Here is a 19,957-nt window from a genome sequence, read left to right as displayed (position 1 = left end):
AAAAATTATGTTTTAAGTTCAGCAATATTTTACCATGTCCTTGCTAGGCTTGTTTTATATATCTTTCTCTCTGTTCAGTTTTCTTGTTGCATCATCAGTGTCATTGTATCCAACCGCCGTTTACCTGTTGTTCTATGACAGCCTTCCTATATATTCCCATCATCTTTTGCCATGGAATGAGTCCAATTCTCCTTCTCCATGTCAGTGGGAAGGAGTTTCTTGCTATCCAAACAGCACCTTTCAATATCAAGTCAAGGCTTTAAACCTTTCTGGGTTTGGTATGTCGGGCATTTTGAACAATTCCATTCCCTATCTCTGCCACCATAAACTTTTGCCGTCTCTTGATCTAAGCGGTAACAATTTCACTGGTGGAATCCCTCAGTTGCTTGGAAACTGTGGCAAGCTCAATACCATTCTTCTCAATGACAATGGCTTTGAAGGGCCAATCCCTCCTGAGCTTTTCCAATCCAAGAAGCTACTACGTCTTGATTTGGGTCTCTCTGTCAGGTAATATTCCTGCTGAGGTAAGCTTCTGCATCAAGCTTGAATACGTTGGTTGTCCCAACAATTACTTGAGAGGGCAGGTTCCAAGTGAAATGTTTTCACTTCCAAATTTGAAGTTTTTGTATCTGAATACAAATTTCAATATAGAATTTTTTTTTTTTTTTTTTTTGCACCAAGGCCTATGCTTTAAGCCGGCCCTATAAGCACGTGTTTGAATTTGTGATCCTTGTAGCCTTTATCTTCTCCATATCCATGAATCCGCCAGATCATGGTCCACCTCCAATAATGACCTTGTTGTGGTCGTGTTCCTTCTCATCGACTCTACACTTAGCTAGCTGTTTCTAGGCTTACTGGCCCGTGCACGTCCATGTAAGGACGCTGTCCCGAGCAGTAGGTTCATCCTGTGGCTGATGATCGTCCAGCAAGTTCTTCCAGCTATAAAGAACATGTCAATGCATGGAAGTATGATGTTATGGAACAGGTTATAAATTTCTGAGTAGGTATTCTATAATCGACCATGTTTGAGTAACTTCCCACAGCCAATAGATATGAAGGTGGAAGGAAACACCCTCATTACGCACTACAACAATTAAGATCTATTAACAATTTTGACTTCTTTATGGATATCAGTTTTCAAATTCCAATTAAATGGTATTTTACAAGGCCCGGCTTAAGGCATAGGCCACTAAGGCACACGCCTAGGGCCTCCATTTTATTAGGGCCCCCAAAAAATATTTTTCCTATAAATTATATATATATACATATATATTTATTAAATAAAAGATAATTTAATATATATATATATATATATTTATTAAATAAAAGATAATTATTAATTTATTTTGGAACATAAAAAGTTGACTTTGTTAAAATTTTAAATTATCTTTAATTGATCACTTATTGCTAATTATCTTTAATTATTTTTATCTTAGAAAAAGAACACGTATCAAGTAAAATATTTATTAAATAAAAGATAATTATTAATTTATTTTGGAAACATAAAAAGTTAACTTTGTTAAAATTTTAAATTATCTTTAATTGATCATTTATTGTTAATTATCTTTAATTATTTTTATCTTTAAAAAAAAACACTAATAAAGTTTAACTAAAACTTTTTGTATTCTATTTTTATAATTAATTAGATTGTAACCGTAAAAAAGAGAATATCATATATTAAATACTCTTTTTGTTTATATAGTTTTTTTTCTTGCTCACTTCTTTTCTTCTTTTCTCATTCACTTATTTTTCATATCTGTTTAATTTTTGACATTCAACCTACTAATTTGCAATTCTAGCCTAGAGGGTTCCAAAATATAAGATAAGCTTGTTGGTTTTTATTTATTTCAATGAATTTTTAATCATTCTTCTAATACAATATATATTGTTTTATTTGAATTCATGGTGTAGTTATTCGATCATATATATATATATATATATGTACCTCATGTTTCTCTAGTTTATGTTTTTATTTTATATTTTATATCTTTTATTCAACTAAATTCATTAGATTTTAATTCTTACATGATTGTTTTTTTAATTTGAGCCAATTATTCTTCTAGATATTGATTCCAATTAATCTAAGTAAAAGTTAATATTTGTAATTTGTTTGTTCTTTTAGAAAATTTTGCAAGACCATGTTTCTAATTTAACTCTTAAACCATTGTTACATACACATTAGGAAAGTCATCTTAAAAGTGTTAAAGCAATAAAATATCAAGCTCCGTATCAACTAGCAAAAGCTAATAATGATCCTAAAACAAAAAGTGAAGCAATTTCTTTAGCAACATGTGAGATTGAAAATTTTGAATTTTTATTAGGTATGATTATATGGTATGATATATTGTTTGCAGTTGATACTGTTAGTAAATTTTTACAATATAAAGATATGAACATTGCTATTGCATTAGATCAATTAAAATGTCTTATTTCTTTTTTTAATGACTATAAAAGAAAAATGAGTTTATATTTGTTATGATTTCTGCTAAAGAGCTTGCAAATGAAATGAATGTAGAACCAAAATTTTATGAAAAATATGTAATTAGAAGAAAGAAACAATTTGCTGCGAATGAAACTAATTAGGTGAGACTTATTTGGTGAATCTTTTAAATTAATTATTTTAACTATATAGTTGATTGTGTCATTTCTTCACTTCAAAATAGGTTTGAACAGTTTATGATATATGAAGATAATTTTAATTTTTTGTATGATGTAAAGAAATCAAAATTGCTTCGTGATGATTTTCTAAAAGAAGAATGTTTAAATTTTGAAAACTTTTTAAAACATGACATACTATGTCATATTGATGGTTGGATTTATTTTAGAACGAAAAGTTTTAAAAGAAATAATAAATTCAGAATTTAAAAAAGACACTTTAGATACTAAATCATAAAAAAAAAATTAAATTCTTTTCCTAATGCACAAATAGCTTATAAAATACTACTTTTATTTGCACTCAACAATGCCTCAAGAAAAATTAAATAATTTAACAGTTTTATTAATTGGGAAAGATTTATTATCCAAGCTTGAATATGAAAATTTAATTAGTAACTTTGCATATTAAAATGCCAGAAAATTAAATTTTATATAAAAATTTATTTTTTAAAAATTAATATTTAAAAAAAATATATTAGCCCCAAGTATTTTTTTCTGCCTAGAGCCTAAAAAATGGTTGAGATGGTCCTGTTTACAACATCGTTACACAAAGATCTATTTTGTCCATGTTAAATTGCCAATGTTTAAAAGAGTTTTAACTATTAGAATGTAGACTTTAATATAGACTTTAATATGTACATAAAGTTATGCCAATAATTCATACTTAAATAATATTTCATCTTTCAACAAATAAAATAATAACATCGCACTTATGCCACTGGTAAACAACTTAGTGTCTGCAGCTTCTTTATTAAATTTATTTTTTCTTATGAAAAATATTCTAAGACATGGTACCACATAAAATTCTAACAGTCCACTAGGATGCAGGAAACGAAGCATCTTGATATGAAACCCAAAATTTAGATTTTAGTTTTATTATTACGAGATTAGATAGTTACTGAGCTAAGAAACACTTCCTGTATATGTCTGAAGATTTTTATTTTTATTTTTTCTTATTATTTTTCTAATTCTTGATAGATATCTCTGCTGGAATTAATTTTGTAGGTGAAATCGAAAAGAAATTAGAAGTCCAATTGTATTAGCAAGAAAAATTTGCTTATAACATTTTTTTCGTCAAATCAACCATCTTTTGAGTTATATTAGTTGATTCTTTTGCGAGGACGTTTTGATAGGAGTTGGTACTTTTCTATTTTTTTTTTTTTATTATTATTTACAATAATTTTCCGGGTTTTGAATTCATAATTTTATGAGTACATTATCAAGTTCACGACTAGACAAAACAAAAGCATGACTTTTCTGGTCAGATTTCTCCTTTTCTAATATCCAGTGAATTTGTAGAGGTAATGTGGTTTGCAAACTACTTGTTGAGGCTGTGGTTATCGTCTTCGTTGTACTATTGCTTCTTCTTAGTTAATACAACCCACCCTTTTTAGCAACAACAACAACAACAACACAAAAAAAAAAAAAAAAAAAAACTAGACAAAACAAAAGCAAACTATTTTGCAGGAAACAAAATTCGACGAAACTGTAGAGATATCGCCGGTACTTTCGGTTGCCGGCCGCCTTCGACACCGATAGAGAGGAAGAAGTTTATGTCCTGGGTGCCGCCGATTTGTCGACGGAATCGTCCAATGTCAATGAGGGTTTCGATTTTTTGGTGGATATGGTGGAAATGATGTGGAGAAACAGGCGGATTGTTGGCGGTTGTTAGTGGAAATTTCTGGGAGATCTCGGTCGGACTGGATGTGTGTGTTTATGATATGAGAAAGAGAGAAGAGTGTAGTAGAGGAGCTGTCCGAACAGGTGAAGAAGAAGCAGAAAAAAAAAAAAAAAAAGAAAGAGAATGAGTGGGAGAGAAATGCCATGAGAGAGAGAGATAAAGAGAGAGAAGAGAGAGAAAGAGAGGGAGGAAGAAGACGAAGGGAAGAGAGGAAGCAGAAGAAAGGAAAAGAAAAAAATCATTTTTCCCAAGTGGGGGAAAAAGGAAAAAGAAAGAAAAAAAATATATATATATATATATAAATATATAATAATAATATGATAATATTATATTGGACTTTTTCATATGCTTTTCATATGCTTAAATATCCAACCTATTAACTGGACCGGCTAAGTTGTAGTTACAGATTTTTTAGAAAATCTAAAGTTTTTAAAGATTCCAGAATTGTAGCATCTCAATACACATCCTTCCTTTTTATCTTTTTGTTTATTATTTTAGTATTTAATTTGATTTTATCTATTCAAAAACAATAAATAAATAAATAAATAATATTATTAATATTTCTGTTGTATAATATATAAGATTTTAGTATATATATCTAATTAGATAAGTATTTTATTATCATTGTATTCTAATTATTATATTTTTATATTATTTTATAATACTAATGATCTTATATATAAAAATTTATACTTTAAATTAAATACTTATAGTTTTTATAATTTTATCGACATTTTTATCTATATCGATATTTTTATTAATATTTTTATAAAATTATATTTTCTGTCAATACTGATATTTTTATCACTGCTATTTTAACGGTGAAATGACCACAAATTAATGCTCTGGCTAAAGGGAGCTTAATTCCATTTTTGCCAAGTAGCATCCATTGAAAAACTTGTCCCTGTATGAAACATGCATCAAATAATTTATTACAAAAAGGACAAAAAGAAAAAAAAAAAGGAGAGAGCAAGCCAGTCTGTTGCCTTGTCATTTTCGGCCTTCTTCTTCACAGCCATTAAAGTATGTTGTCATAGATTACAGCTATAATATTCATCATAAAACATTATATTAATTACCAAACCTATCAGGTTTGGCAACGCATTATGTTATTTTTTATCGTGTTTATGCCAAAAGTTTTTTCACCGATTGCTAAGCTTTCATATAGTTCGAACTTTGTAAATTTAAACTTATTTATTAAATTATTATATAATATGTTAAAAGTCCCATTTAATTTATTTAATTCAATTATAAAACTTATTATACTTATAATTTTGATCCAATGATAAATTCATTAAAAGTACATTTCAAGTGTAAGGTTTGATTTGGATTAAAATCCCTTCTCTCCATTTGTAAAAAGAAATAAATTATAAAATTTTAAATAAATAATAATTATATTAAAATATTAAAATCAAAATATTTAATGCAAATATATATATTTAATTAATAATTAGTAGTATCATAATTATAAAATTAAATATTAACAAATAAATTAAAATTTTACATACAAGAAAATAATATTTAAGTAATATTATATTTTTTAAAAAATAATATATTTTAAACCTGTCCTATAACAGGCCGTTCCAAGAGACCCTAGACAAAAATTAATCTGAGACTTTTTTTTATTAAATATTGTTAATTAAATTTGAATTTTTTTTTTTTGAATTTCAATATAGATTTTTTTTATTTTTTATTTTAGCCTTTTCTAGCGAGCCCTAGGAGTAAACGTTAGTGACCTCTGCTTTAAGCGGGCCCTATATTTATCGTCTCCATATCCATGAATCTGCCAGATTATGGTCCACATCCATTTATGACCTTGTTTTAGTTGTGTTCCTTCTTTGGCTCAACACTCAGCTAGCTGCTTTCTTTCTACTAATATTAGTTGATTTTCTTTTGAGAGTGTACTACAGTGAACGCCAACAACCTTCACTTTGTTTTACAGTGAAATGACCACCAAGTAATGCTCTGGCTAATCTGAGCTTTCATCAATCCCATTTTTGCCATGTGGTACCATTAATTTAACAACCTGCGTGCGTCAAATAATTTATTGCAAAAGGACAAAAAAGAAGAAGATAGAGAGTGATCCAATCTGTTGCCACGTCGTTTTCGGCCTTTTCCTGCACAGCCATTAAAGTATGCGGTCACTGCCGGTGATACATAAAATAATATACTAATTACCAAACTAGATTGATTTTGGTAATGTATTTGTGTCTGTGTCATGTCATAATGTCATAATGTATTTGTGTCATTTTCCTTTTTTCCCGGCCTTCTTGAGCTTTCATATCATATCAAAGTATGTAAATCCAAATTTATTTATTAAATTATCATGTTGTTTGTTAAAAATCTGTCTTATATTCATACCTTGGGCTCAATGATAAATCGATTAAAAATACATTTCAAATTTTGATTTGGATCTAAATCCCTCCACCCAATTTGTAAAATATATATATAATTTATTTCTACAAAAAAATTATTATATAAATCCTGTCTGTAGCATCCAACGTTTCCCCATTAAAGTATGTACATGGTCATTGGTGTGTGATACTTAACTGCTATTGTTTTAATTTACAGGCTTAATTATAGATAATTTTTATAATTAGCATTGGTCAATTTCACCATTGGTCAAACTCAAACAAAGCCAAGGGAACTAATATGTATGCCGGAGGTAGTTCAAGTTGGGATGGAAGAATTAGTTAACAGAGGGTAGTGATGCAACATGAGAAATATAACACTAACTCATTTTCTTGTTCCTGTTAGAAAAATGAAATTTCATTTTATTAGTTTTAGTTTGTCCTAACCAGTGAAGAAAATATCGATATTGATGGAAATGTCGAAGATATAATTTTACGGAAATATCGATAAAGTTACGGAAACTGTAAATTTTTAATTTAGAATATAATTTTTTATATATGAAATAATTAATATAATAAAATTATATAAAAATACAATAATTAGAATACAATAATCATAAAATATTCTATAAATATAACAAATTATTTATAAGTGAATAAAATATAAAATTAATTCACACCAAAATAAGAATAATAACAATAATAATTAGAAATTATTAAATAATAAGCACAATTTTAACAATATTTGTTATTAAAATACTTACTTTTGAGGATCAAGAAATTGTGAATTGAGACTTTTTTTCTAACGTGGATCTTTTAAAAGTTCTTCCTTTTATGAATATAAATGTTGAATAAAAAAAAAAAGAAGATTAAAAACTAATTACGTCAGTGAAAACTTCGCGTGCACTTAATTTCATTTTTCTGAAACTTTATGTTTACTCTCTCTATGATTTATGCTGAAACAGAAAGATTCAAAATATCAAAATATGGTTGAGCTGTTATACACGCATTCTTATACTACACTCATTTCCTTACCTCATAAACCACTAAAAAATAAGTTGTCTCGTAAATGTTTGTACTTTTAAAGTTAAAAAAAAAAAAAAAAAAACAGCAACGTACTTGCCTATAATAATTTTATTTTATTATTTCTCCCCGCAATTCTCTCATTGTATTATTTGTTTCTGCAATTTTCTTGTGATTTTTTTTTCTATCACTTTACTTTTTCAGTCGAACATGTGAATTCACAGCTGTAAACTTATTATTTTTTTCATTTCAAATTTTTTTCCTATACTTTCGATATCCTATTCGATTAATATTTTGAAAAAAAATCAAAACAATCAATCATTTCTGCATTGCACATTCATTCATGCATTATCATTCACATTTTATTTCCTCAATTTCGGCCTTCACACTTTCATTCACTTTTTTTTTTTCAAGCCAATAACAACCAAAAAAAAAAAAAAATTCCCAATTTCGGCCCTCTCCCTTCTCTTCTTTTCTCTGTGTATCCTCCCATCTCTTCCCCCCTTCAGTTTTCCCTTCCGGTCGGCCCTCTCTTTTCCCTCTTCTCTCTTCTCGGCCGGTCATTTCTTCAAACTTCTCCATTCTCAGCCGATCTCAACCCTTACATCACAGTTTTTTTTTCAAGCCAATAACACAAAAAAAAAAAAAAAACAAACAAACAAACAACAAAATTCCCAACGGCACTCTCCTCTTTCTCTTCTCTTCTCTTCTCTTTTCTCTGTGTATCCCCCCATCTCTTCCCACCTTCAGTTCTTCTCCCTTCCGGCTGATTACCACAAACCAAACACACACACAAATCAACACAAACACACCCAACCAGTCTAGCTGACGTATTCCAGAAATTTCCACCTTCTCCCGTTAACAACCGGCTGATCTTTCCACGTTATCCACCCAAAACCCTAAATCTTCACCGACAATGGACGATTCCGTCGACTTCCATCGATTCCAGCAATAAGTCGACGACACGCGTGCAAGAAACTTCTTCCCCCCCCCCCCCTCTCATTGTCGGTGTCGAACGCAGTCGACAACGGAAACTGTCGTCGATATTTCCACCATCTCGACGATATTTGTTTCCCTGGTCTTAACAATAGTAACAATCTTATAGGTAGAATTAAAAATTAATTTGTAGAATGAATTTTTTTTGTCGCCGAGTAAAGCCAAAAATAAATAAATAAAATAAATATAATAATAATAAAAAACTGGATAAATGGCAAAGAGCATTACCGTAGTTGTACTATGCTAATTGATAGCAGAAATATAGGAATTTCAATGTACTAGTTGCAGGCGAGGTGTTAAATATCGATGCTACAATATTAAGGAGACCATACTTTTTGCTATACCAGCCGCTTTCTAATTTCTACATCCAAGAATCCTCCGAATCATGGGAGGACTAGGACCACCAACGTCCATCTCCATTTCTGCCCTCCTTTCAGGAGTGCTCCTTTCATCATCAACACTATACGAGAATATCCAATAATATTACAAATAACATTATTGTATTTAAGTATTAATGCTGGAACCTATTCAAGATCCTTTTTTAGAAGCCTAGATAAGTCTTTATTCCAGAAAAAACCTATCAAACCGTTCTATAGAAAATTCAACTGTATACCCCTTAAGAATATAGCATGCTTCAAAAACTATCTGCACGAAAATATATTTTTATATAGTATTACCTTATTCTTTCCACCTTTCTATAAATAATTTCACAAGTTTTTAGAACTTTGATAATAAAAGTAAAGATATGATACCTATGTAGACAGGAGGAACAACTAAATAACGACACAAATATCTTCTTATTTTGCATTTGCCCACACCACCCACTTGGTGCCATACATTTCAAATACATTTTAATATCGTTTTATAAATATACCATTGCACAATATATAAAAAAATGTAACAAAACAACCACCACATTAACAATAATAATAGTAATCATTTTAATGATAATAATAGTAGTAATATAACTTGTTTGAGAATTATAATATAACCATATCTGTCTGAGAACTATCATACTTGATCAAAGGCTATTACTTGCTCAAGGGATATTACATAACTATACCAGTCCAAAGGCTGTTTCACCTGTCTAAAAGGTACCACTTGCCTAAGGACTATTATACTTGTCCGAAGGTACCGTATGATAATAATGATGATGATGATGATGATGATAATGATGATGGTGATAATAATAATAATAATAATAAATGACAGTAAAAATAATAATTATAATGATGATGATGATAATAATAATAAAAAAAACAAATAATAATAATGATGATAGCAATAATGAATAAATAAATAAATAATAGAAACATTAATAACTACAATAACAATTTTAATAATTTCAACAATTACTAATTGCGATTACAATAATAATTAACACCAACATTAGTGATAAATAATAATAAAAAAATAAAATAAAATAAACTAATAATAATATAATAATATACTTATTAGGGATGACACGTGACATTTTATAAACTTGACACGTGGTGGATCCCAACCGATGACACATGGCACAAATAAAAAACTCTTTTGAATATTTCAATGCCCGGTAAAATCGTCCTGGGAAAGAAAAATAGATATAATATCACAAATTCGTAACTTTTCAATCACAAATCCAAATTAAACTTGCCGCCAATCTATAAACTTGTATCGATAAGCACTTTTATATAACACATAGATCAATACCAAAATCTATGTAAATAATAAGTCAACTATGAACTCGTTGATCAGTCCAGATCGTATCTTGTTTTTACCATAATTTTCTATTCTCAGCTCCGATTTTAGTATGCTACTAGTATATTTTAATCGCAAATGGAGGACCTGATCCACGCTTTTTTTTTTTTTTTTTTTTTTGAAGAATAGCTAATTCAGCCATCTTGTGAGTTATATTGGTTGATTTTCTCATGAGGAAGTGAATGTTTTATTCTAGATGAGGTTAAGCATGTCTTGTTTGCAATCGTCAATTTAGTTGCACTTTTTCTCCAATAATAGGGAATAAAGCTGTCATGCTTGTCTTTGAATGTGTTTGAAACTAGATTGGAGGATGGTCCTGACGGCCAGGATCCTATCCATTGATCTGCTGGCTGTATTTAAAAAAAAAAAAAAAAAAAGTTTTGATTGGAGTCGGTACGATAAAAAACAAAGCAACAGTGAAACCAATATTTTTTTTTTATTTTTTTATTTTTGTTGAATAATGAAATACCACAAATTGATGCTTTATATACTAAAAAATTGAACAAGGTGTTTCAATTTTAAAAAAATGTGCATAGATTCGTTAAAGTATGAGATTTAAAAATTGAAAAAGAAAATTTTAATATTAACTTTGATGTTAAAAGTTTAATTTGCATCTTACCATATATATATATATATATATATATATATATATGTATTTCATATTCTTTTTTCTTCCTTTTTGCTAAACCTACACTTATCAATTGTCAGTTTTAGTGTTTTAGTAGGCGTAAGAAATAAGAATAATCTTATAAATATAATTAAAAATTTGTGGAATAAATTTATTTCTTCGGTAAGAAAAGCCAAAAAACAAAAAAAGGAAAAAGAAAAACTGGAATGGTTAATCATGACACGCGGGTGGTGATGCCTATAAGGTTTTTTTTTTTTTTTTTTTTTTTTTTTCTTCTTCGACTTATAGGGTAATTAATAAACAGACAAATATATGCTTTTAAAGGTGCCGGGTGCTATTGATGGTACAATAATGAAGGACAACTGAAGACATTATAAAAACCAAAAAAAAAAAAAAAAAGAAAACAAAACGGCGACTACTTTTCTACGTTATAAAACAAATAAACAATTCCAACGATTTAAGCATGTGTTTTATTTGATATGTTCGTACCCTTCCTCAAATCTCCACATCCATGGATCCACCTGGAGGGCTACTAAATGAGAGCTAGAATTCAATAATATTACAATTTGGCACTCAAAACCTCACTATAAAAATGGACGCCAACCTTGGCAAATGGCATACCAAGCATTTGATTCACATATTGATAATATTTGTAGTAAAAAAATGGCTCTTCAAGCCAAACTTCTTCTACTGGCTTGCCTGATCCTATCCTAGGCTTCTACTGGCTTGCCTGATCTTATCCTCGGCCATAATCCAAATCTCTGAGGCTGGTGAAGGTGGCATAGCCATCTACTGGGGTAAAAACGGCTACGAAGGAAAGCCCAAGCCTGCAATACTGGCCACTATGCTTACGTAAACATTGCCTTTCTTGTCCAATTTGGCGCTGACCGAGACCTGTTACTCAACCTCGCAGGTCACTGTGACCCAGCGTGGAATACTTGCATCAAATTTGGGCCAGAAATAAAGACTTGTCAGAGCAAGGGCATTAAAGTCCTCCTCTCCATCGAAGGAGCTATTGGAAATTATGATCTAACATCTGCTGAGGATGCCAAAAATGTTGCAAAAGAAATATGGGATCCCTATCTGGGTGGTAACAACCCATATGCTACACGCCCTTTTGGAGATGCTGTTTTGGATGGCGTAGATTTCAACGTCGAGCTTGGATCCAACCTATATTATGACGATCTTGCACGTGCCTTGAAGGAATTATATGACCAGCAAACAACAAAAACCTACTATTTGTCAGCAGCTCCTCAATGTTTCTATCCTGATCATCATCTTGATGCAGCCATTAAAACGGGGCTTTTCGACTCTATTTGGGTTCAGTTTTATAACAATCCTCCGTGTCAGTATAATAGTACTGATGGTGATATAAGTAAGCTTTTAAATTCATGGAATAATGATTGGGCTCCGTCGCTTAAGGTTAAAGAGAAGCTGTTTATGGGGTTACTGGCGTCCCCCGATGCCGGAAGCGGGTACATCCCACCTGATGTGCTGATAAATAAAGTTCTTCCGGAGATAAAAAAAGTCGCCCAAGTATGGAGGTGTGATGTTATGGTCCAGGTATATGATGTTCTGAATGGATACAGTCTCATCATTTACCCCTATATTAAGAATGCAAATCTACTATTACCGTCGATGCGTATGTATGAATAATAATCCACCATTACCAACCGTATATGTATATGTATGAATGAGTGACTTGTGCCCTGAAACAATTCTATATGGTACCAAATAAATTGGGTACTACTGTGTATCACTCTTCTTTGAATAAAAATTGGTTGGAAATGTTTATTTTAATATTTTTGTGGAATAACAAACTTGTGCCAATTTAATTAAATATATACTATGGATATCATTTATGATTTTCACATGTGGTGGTGGTAATTTTTCTTGATGATAAGATTTTTTTATTATTATTATTTTTATTTTTATTTTTATTATTATGTTGATAAATTGATGATAAGCTCAAATGGCTTATTACATTATACCACTCATATATTGTGTAAAAATATTTCTTTTATAAATATGGGCGATGCTACACGTTCATTTTTCATTCTTACAAGTAGAAAAATATACGAAAATGGGTATTGGCAATGAAACTTGTTGCATTATAATGTATAATTCAACCTAATCTGGATTACGGTTCTAATAACTTAAAACGTATATTATGTTCAATTTAATACTATTTTTTGAATTTGATCTAATTCAATCATGTGTCTGTTTCCAATAGAATAAAAATAAAGTATAAGGAAACAATGGTTATGACTAGTAGTGGCCCTTATTCTTGGACATCTTTAGAGGAAGGTCATTATGCTATACCTCACACTTCCTTAAAAACAAGTCCATCTTCATTTTTTCCATTTTGGTGAATAATCAAGTTCACCTTCACGTTCTTAACAACCTGTATCCCATCATAGAATCGTTTTTTTTTTTTTTTTTTTTTCTTTTTTGCTTTAGTTTTCTTTGATTTAAAGTCTAACATTAATTCAATCAATATTCTAATCTTAAAGTTGCAGAAAACGACCAAACTACCATGTTGGTGTCTGTTCCCATGCACCGACTCCAATAAAGCATCCGACACCTTCATTAAAGATTGTAAAAACCCATCAAGACCGCAAGTTACAAAACTTTTAGCATCATGTATTAAAAGAAGATTCATTTTTTTTTTTTCCCTGGCAAATAAAACAAGGAAAAAAAAAAAATTACGTTCTAAGTTCAGCAATATTTTACCATGTCCTTGCTAGGCTTGTTTTATATATCTTTCTCCCTGTTCAGTTTTCTTCTTGCATCATCAGTCTCATTGTCTCCAACTGCCGTTTACCTATTACAGTTCTATGACAGCCTTCCTATATATTCCCATCATCTTTTGCCGTGGAATCAGTCCAATTCTCCTTCTCCATGTCAATGGGAAGGAGTTTCTTGCTATCCAAACAGCACCTTTCAATATCAAGTCAAGGCCTTAAACCTTTCTGGGTTTGGTCTGTCCGGCATTTTGAACAATTCCATTCCCTATCTCTGCCAGCATAAACTTTTGCTGTCTCTTGATCTAAGCGGTAACAATTTCACTGGTGGAATCCCTCAGTTGCTTGGAAACTGTGGCAAGCTCAATACCATTCTTCTCAATGACAATGGCCTTAAAGGCCGAATCCCTCCCGAGCTTTTCCAATCCAAGAAGCTACTACGTCTTGATTTGGGCTATAACTCTCTGTCTGGTAATATTCCTGCTGAGGTAAGCTTCTGCATCAAGCTTGAATACGTTGGTTTTCACAACAATTACTTGAGAGGGCAGGTTCCAAGTGAAATGTTTACACTTCCAAATTTGAAGTTTTTGTATCTGAATACAAATAACTTAACTGGGTCTTTGCCAGATTTTCCAATTTCATGTGCAATGTTGGATCTTTGGATTCACGAGAATATTTTTTCGGGATCTATACCTCGTAGTCTAAGCAATTGCCACAATCTTTCTACGTTTATAGCGTCCCATAACAAATTGGAAGGTGTTATTCCTCCGGAGATCTTTAAAGGTCTTTTGCAACTTGAAGTTCTTTATCTTGATGCAAACAATCTTGAAGGGGAAATCCCAGAGTCTTTGTGGGGTCTTAGAAAATTACAAGAGCTAGTTCTTTCTGGGAACAAGCTTAATGGAACCATATCTGAGAGCATTGCACAGTGCCTTCAGTTAACTACACTAGTTATCTCAGCAAATAGTCTGGTGGGTCAGATTCCTCGTTCAATTGGAAATCTCAAAGATTTGAACTTTTTGTTTCTCTTTGATAACATGATTGATGGCTCTTTACCACCTGAGTTGGGTAATTGCAGTTCACTTGCTGAAATTAGGCTTCAGAATAACTTCATTGGAGGGATAATTCCCCAAGAAATTTGCAACCTTGAAAAGCTTAAGGTTCTATTTATGTTCAATAACAGCATCAAAGGCACTATTCCAAAGAAAATAGGGGCTTTGAGCAGCCTTGTGGAGTTGGCTCTGTATGACAACAACTTGACTGGTATAATCCCATCAGAGATAAGCCTTTTGAAGAAACTCACCTTTTTGTCTTTAGCCCACAACAGTCTCACAGGAGAGGTTCCATCCCAGCTTGGGGAAAAAAATTCTCCTGGTCTTGTTAAACTGGATTTGACTGGTAATTTGCTCTATGGACCAATTCCTTCTAGTATATGCACAGGCAATAGACTTTCAGTTTTGGCTCTAGGAGATAACCGTTTCAATGGGAGTTTTCCAGCAGAAATTGGAACATGCTCATCTCTCAAGAGAGTGATTCTTAGTAACAATCTTCTGCAAGGTATTATACCAGATGATTTGATTCAGAACTCTCGAATTTCTTTCTTACAAGTTCGAGATAACTTGCTTCAAGGAGGGATACCATCAGTATTTGGTTATTGGAAGAATCTCACTATGCTTGATTTATCTGGAAACAGATTATCTGGTTCTATACCTCCAGATATCGGAAAGCTTCAGAATCTTCAGGTTTTTAAAGTTTCTTCAAACAGACTAACAGGAAGCATCCCCTCTGAGCTTGGTAAATGCACAAACTTGATCAAGCTGGATTTCAGCAAGAATCATCTTTCAGGAAACATTCCCTCTGAGATCACACCACTTCCGAAATTGCAAAGTCTCCTCCTTCAAGAAAACAAACTCAGTGGACCCATTCCTGAAACTTTATCTGCCCTCCACAGTCTCATCGAACTGCAGCTAGGTAGCAACATGCTTGAAGGCTTCATTCCTTGCAGTCTAGGTGAACTCCACCATTTCAGTTCAATTCTAAACTTGAGCCATAATATGCTCTCCGGTAAAATCCCAGGGTGCCTTGGCAATCTAGACAAGTTACAAATTCTTGATCTTTCGAGCAACAGTTTCTCGGGCGAGTTACCAAATGAGCTGAGCGACATGATCTCTCTTACCTTTGTCAACATATCGTTCAATTACTTCACCGGAAAACTCCCTCCTTCTTGGCTAAAACTGGTAGCTTCTTATCCAAGTTCTTTTCTTGGGAACCCTGAACTTTGCTTGCTAGATATTGAAGCAAAATATTGCAAGGAGACTAGAGGTGCTCCAACTAGAGGCCAAGTAGTTGCTGGTGTGGTTATTGGTGTTGTTATCTCAGTGGCACTTCTTTGCATTGTGGTTTACATATTAATGGTTCGAGGTCTTGGAAAGAAATATAATGGCGGTGAATCTCTTCTACATGAATGTCAAGCAAAAAGTGAACATTTACCAAAGGATTTAAAGTTTGAAGATATCATGCTTGCGACCGAAGGATGGAGTGATAAGTATGTGATTGGCAGAGGAAAGCATGGAACAGTTTACCGGACAGAATCTCTAGACACCAGAAAGCAATGGGCAATCAAAAAGGTGAATTTATCTGATGGAAACTTTAACCATGAGATGAGGACTTTGAGCTTGGTTAGACATAGAAATGTAGTGAGAATGGCAGGTTATTGCATCAAAGACGGATATGGTTGCATTGTGACTGAATACATGTCTGGTGGAACCCTTTTTGATGTACTTCACTGTACTGATCCTTGTCTGGCTTTAGACTGGGAATCTCGATATCGAATTGCTTTTGGTATTGCACAAGGCCTTTCTTACCTTCACCATGATTGTGTACCTCAAATTATTCATAGGGATGTGAAATCAGATAACATTTTGATGGATTCTGATATGGAACCAAAGCTTGGAGATTTTGGGATGGCAAAATGGATTAATGACTCAGATTCAAGCTCCACCAGGTCTGCAATTGTAGGAACTCTGGGTTATATAGCACCAGGTGGTCAACAAATTAGTATAATGGCCTTAATTTTGTTTTTTTGTTTTTTTTTTTTAAATCTCAAAGCTTTCATATCAATATCTTACGCTATTTTATCTTCTTGCTTGTGTTTTTCATTTACATTAACAGAAAATGCATGTTCAATTCGGGTCACAGAGAAGTGTGATGTATACAGCTACGGAGTCATTTTGCTTGAGCTTCTGTGCAGAAAATTGCCAGTTGATCCAAGCTTTGAAGAAGGCCTTGATATTGTTTCCTGGACAAGGAAGAATCTGAAGGAAAATAATGATTTTGATTGGTTCTTCGATGAGGAAATCAGTTATTGGGATGGAGATGAACAACAAAAGGCACTTATGCTGTTAGACCTGGCACTTGAATGCACTGAAACAGCCGCAGACAGGAGGCCTTCAATGAGAAATGTTGTAGGATACCTTATCAAGATGAATGATAAGCATGAAAGACTCTAAATATTTGATGAATTTCAAAGCTATAGCTTCTGATTCAATTTTGTTATTTATTGCAACTTTCACATCGTTATAACATAACCTCTGGAGAAGAAACAATCATAAACAAGTTCCCAAACAGAAGCATTCTTTAGCTCCCAAATGGGGATTATGAGCAAACTGATCTCTGATATCGCAAACAAAACAACAACAATTTCACCAAGGCTTCAAGAGTTCATTGCTTAATTCATGTATGGCATTAGAGGGTTTATTTGCAGATTTTGAGAATTTAGATACACAAGCTGTTTCTGCTAAAATATGTCTCAACTGTTAAACAGCTTAAAATCATACATCAAAATGAGTGTTTACCAGTAGTAAATCTATACTCATGGAAGACTTGCGTCGAGTGGTATGGTTTCAGCATCATCAAAGAACTCCTTATCTGTTCTCCTATACAAACTACTAATCAGCACAGCTCAAGATCATAAATCAAAATGAATCTATTTTTCCAAAGTAAATTTTTAGTCATGGAAGACTTGCATCTAGTGGTATGGTTTCACTATCGTCAAAGAACTCTAATTTTTAGTCATGGAAGACTTGCATCTAGTGGTATGGTTTCACTATCGTCAAAAAACTCCTTATGGCATTCTCCTGTAATAAACCACTAATCAGCACAGCTACTTTTGAATGCTCAGAATAAATTCAAACGAATACCAACTTCCATCTCATACCAAAACGTAGATATTTGAGTCTCTAGTAATTTGTTAACTCAACGGACTGTATCATACACAGAGCGAGCAATCATGATTTTTTTATTAGAAAGAAGAAACTACAAAGATGCCACTTCCAGAGTGAATATATATATATATATATATATATATATATATATATATATATATTCTTTTGGATTCACAACATCAAGCTGAAGAAGCATTCTTAAGACATCTACTCGGTTGCTGCTGCAGGCTGTGGATCTTCATTTTGTTTCAACCTTTCCAAAGCCGAAATCCTTTTATCCAGTGACTCATGAAGACCTTTCATCTGGAAAACCAGAGACAACAAAATTCCAAGATAAGTACCACGTAAAAAAGGAAATCCAAAACCAAAACAACAAAGACCAAAAAATAGAAATTGTCTCGTGAATTTGGCATAAGGACACTAAGCAATTTAAAATGAACAAAAAAGTTTGTTTATTAATTCCTTTATTCAGAGATAACTAGCAGAACAAAAGACAGACTTTTAAGTTGAAACCATCTAATCATCCTAATATCCAACATTATATTATTCTTTTCTTTTCCATCTACTAAGAAACAAAACATCCTTATTCAAATCTAAGTAGGAATAACATTGAACAGATTATGCACTTGCCAATGCACTAAAACAGCTTTAATCTGGAATACAAGCAAAAGTTCCTCATCAAACAACGAAAATGAACCCCAGATCATTAGATATCACAAACACCACCATTGACGGACCCACAAATGCTCACAGTGATATCTAAGCACACCGTTTTTGCCAACAGATCTTCTGCTTAATATTACACTATATACTTTCGTTAACAAGTTTCTCATCATCAGAGGAGAAGATTGCTAAGAGTTGATAAAGTATTTCTTCTTCTTCTTTTTTTTTTTTTTTTTTTTGGTTGTGCGTGTGTGTGTGTGTGTATTAGACCTTCTGAATACCCAACAAGGTACAAGCCACAGAAATGATAGACTAACCATTAAACACTTATCTTGGAAACAATCTACCATAACTAACATCAGAAAACCAGAGCATTAACCCATTCGCAAAAAACCATGACACGTTAATACCAAAAAACCCAAATCTTAAATATGGAATTCTAATATATTAGATGCGTAAGAAAGTTCCAATAAATCAACTTATTGTGAACATAATAAGCAAATTTAGAAGCTAATTCATCATATTATTTAAGCAAAATTAAAATGATTCTTCCTCTTATCTAACTCCAATTGTAGCTAAAATTATGGCTCTTATACCAGCTTTCGCAATGGTATGCATTGAAAGTAATCATTATTAAAGACAAACAGAGAATCATTTTACAAGGAAATTTTCATTTTCATTAATTTATTTATTTTTCTATGATCTAAAGATTTACGCTAAATTTCAAGTCGCGAAAAATGGGTATTTCTGACACAAATATTCATTAACAACTACATTCAAAATCAGCATAAATTTTCTACAAAAGTTGATGAATACCCAAATGCAAAAACAAAGAAGAGAACTTAAAAAAAAAAAAAAAAAAAAAAAATTGAGCCCAGAAATTGGGAAGAGAGAATAGAGCAAAGAATAAATAACAAAAGAAAAGATGAAAAAAAGCAGAGGCAGTACCTGTTGGGAAATAGCTTCATGGGCAACCTTGTAATCATGGTGAAGGATGTAAAGCCCCAGAAACGACGCCGTTGCTGCCCCTGCAAAGAATGACGCAGCTCTCACCCTCAGAACGTAACCCATCTTCCTTCTTCTTCTTCTTCTTCTTCTTCCTCCTCTTCCCCTTTCGATGTATATAGCCCTCGTCTTAAACGACACTGTTTACTACAAGTTTAAAACGCACCGCTTTTCCCTGTGCCTAAATCAATTACCCCAAACGAAGTCGTTTCAGTCTTTTTCCTTGGACATTGTAAAAGCTTGCCGTG

At 32.1% G+C, this 19,957-nt stretch overlaps 2 protein-coding genes and 1 pseudogene across 3 annotated transcripts; 2 read left to right on the top strand and 1 right to left on the bottom strand.

The window, feature by feature from the left end:
* Positions 1-280: 280 nt before the first annotated feature.
* LOC107414905 (hevamine-A-like) lies at positions 281-12,784 on the top strand (annotated as a pseudogene).
* Positions 12,785-13,657: 873 nt separating this feature from the next.
* On the top strand, positions 13,658-18,218 carry LOC107414904 (LRR receptor-like serine/threonine-protein kinase GSO1). The gene is made up of 2 exons (XM_060819435.1): positions 13,658-16,860; positions 16,990-18,218. The coding sequence occupies exons 1-2, from the start codon at positions 13,809-13,811 to the stop codon at positions 17,325-17,327; spliced, it is 3,390 nt and encodes a 1,129-aa protein (XP_060675418.1). The 5' UTR covers positions 13,658-13,808; the 3' UTR covers positions 17,328-18,218.
* LOC107414967 (uncharacterized) lies at positions 18,001-19,822 on the bottom strand. 2 transcript variants are annotated; one of them, XM_060819439.1, is made up of 3 exons: positions 19,653-19,822; positions 18,203-18,344; positions 18,001-18,168 (listed from the first exon to the last, which is right to left on the bottom strand). In XM_060819439.1, exons 1-2 carry the CDS (start codon positions 19,773-19,775, stop codon positions 18,249-18,251), a joined length of 219 nt encoding a protein of 72 aa, XP_060675422.1. In that variant the 5' UTR covers positions 19,776-19,822; the 3' UTR covers positions 18,001-18,168; positions 18,203-18,248. The 2 variants fall into 2 exon arrangements, with proteins under 2 accessions (XP_060675422.1, XP_048325355.1); XM_048469398.2 differs by having other exon boundaries at positions 18,001-18,344.
* Positions 19,823-19,957: the final 135 nt, after the last annotated feature.

The sequence above is a fragment of the Ziziphus jujuba genome, chromosome 8, assembly GCF_031755915.1.
Source record: "Ziziphus jujuba cultivar Dongzao chromosome 8, ASM3175591v1".
Lineage (NCBI taxonomy): Eukaryota > Viridiplantae > Streptophyta > Magnoliopsida > Rosales > Rhamnaceae > Ziziphus > Ziziphus jujuba.
The sequence above is the reverse complement of the archived record's forward strand: the minus strand, read 5'-3'. Positions and strand labels throughout refer to the sequence as shown.

Bases quoted from the DNA above. Each gene is read 5' to 3' on its own strand.
- LOC107414967 (XM_048469398.2), bottom strand. From the start codon at position 19,775: ATGGGTTACGTTCTGAGGGTGAGAGCTGCGTCATTCTTTGCAGGGGCA. The intron at 18,345-19,652 runs GTACTGCCTCTG...CTGGTTTTCCAG, and splicing joins ATGAAGCTATTTCCCAACAG to ATGAAAGGTCTTCATGAGTC.
- LOC107414904 (XM_060819435.1), top strand. From the start codon at position 13,809: ATGTCCTTGCTAGGCTTGTTTTATATATCTTTCTCCCTGTTCAGTTTT. The intron at 16,861-16,989 runs GTGGTCAACAAA...TTACATTAACAG, and splicing joins TCTGGGTTATATAGCACCAG to AAAATGCATGTTCAATTCGG.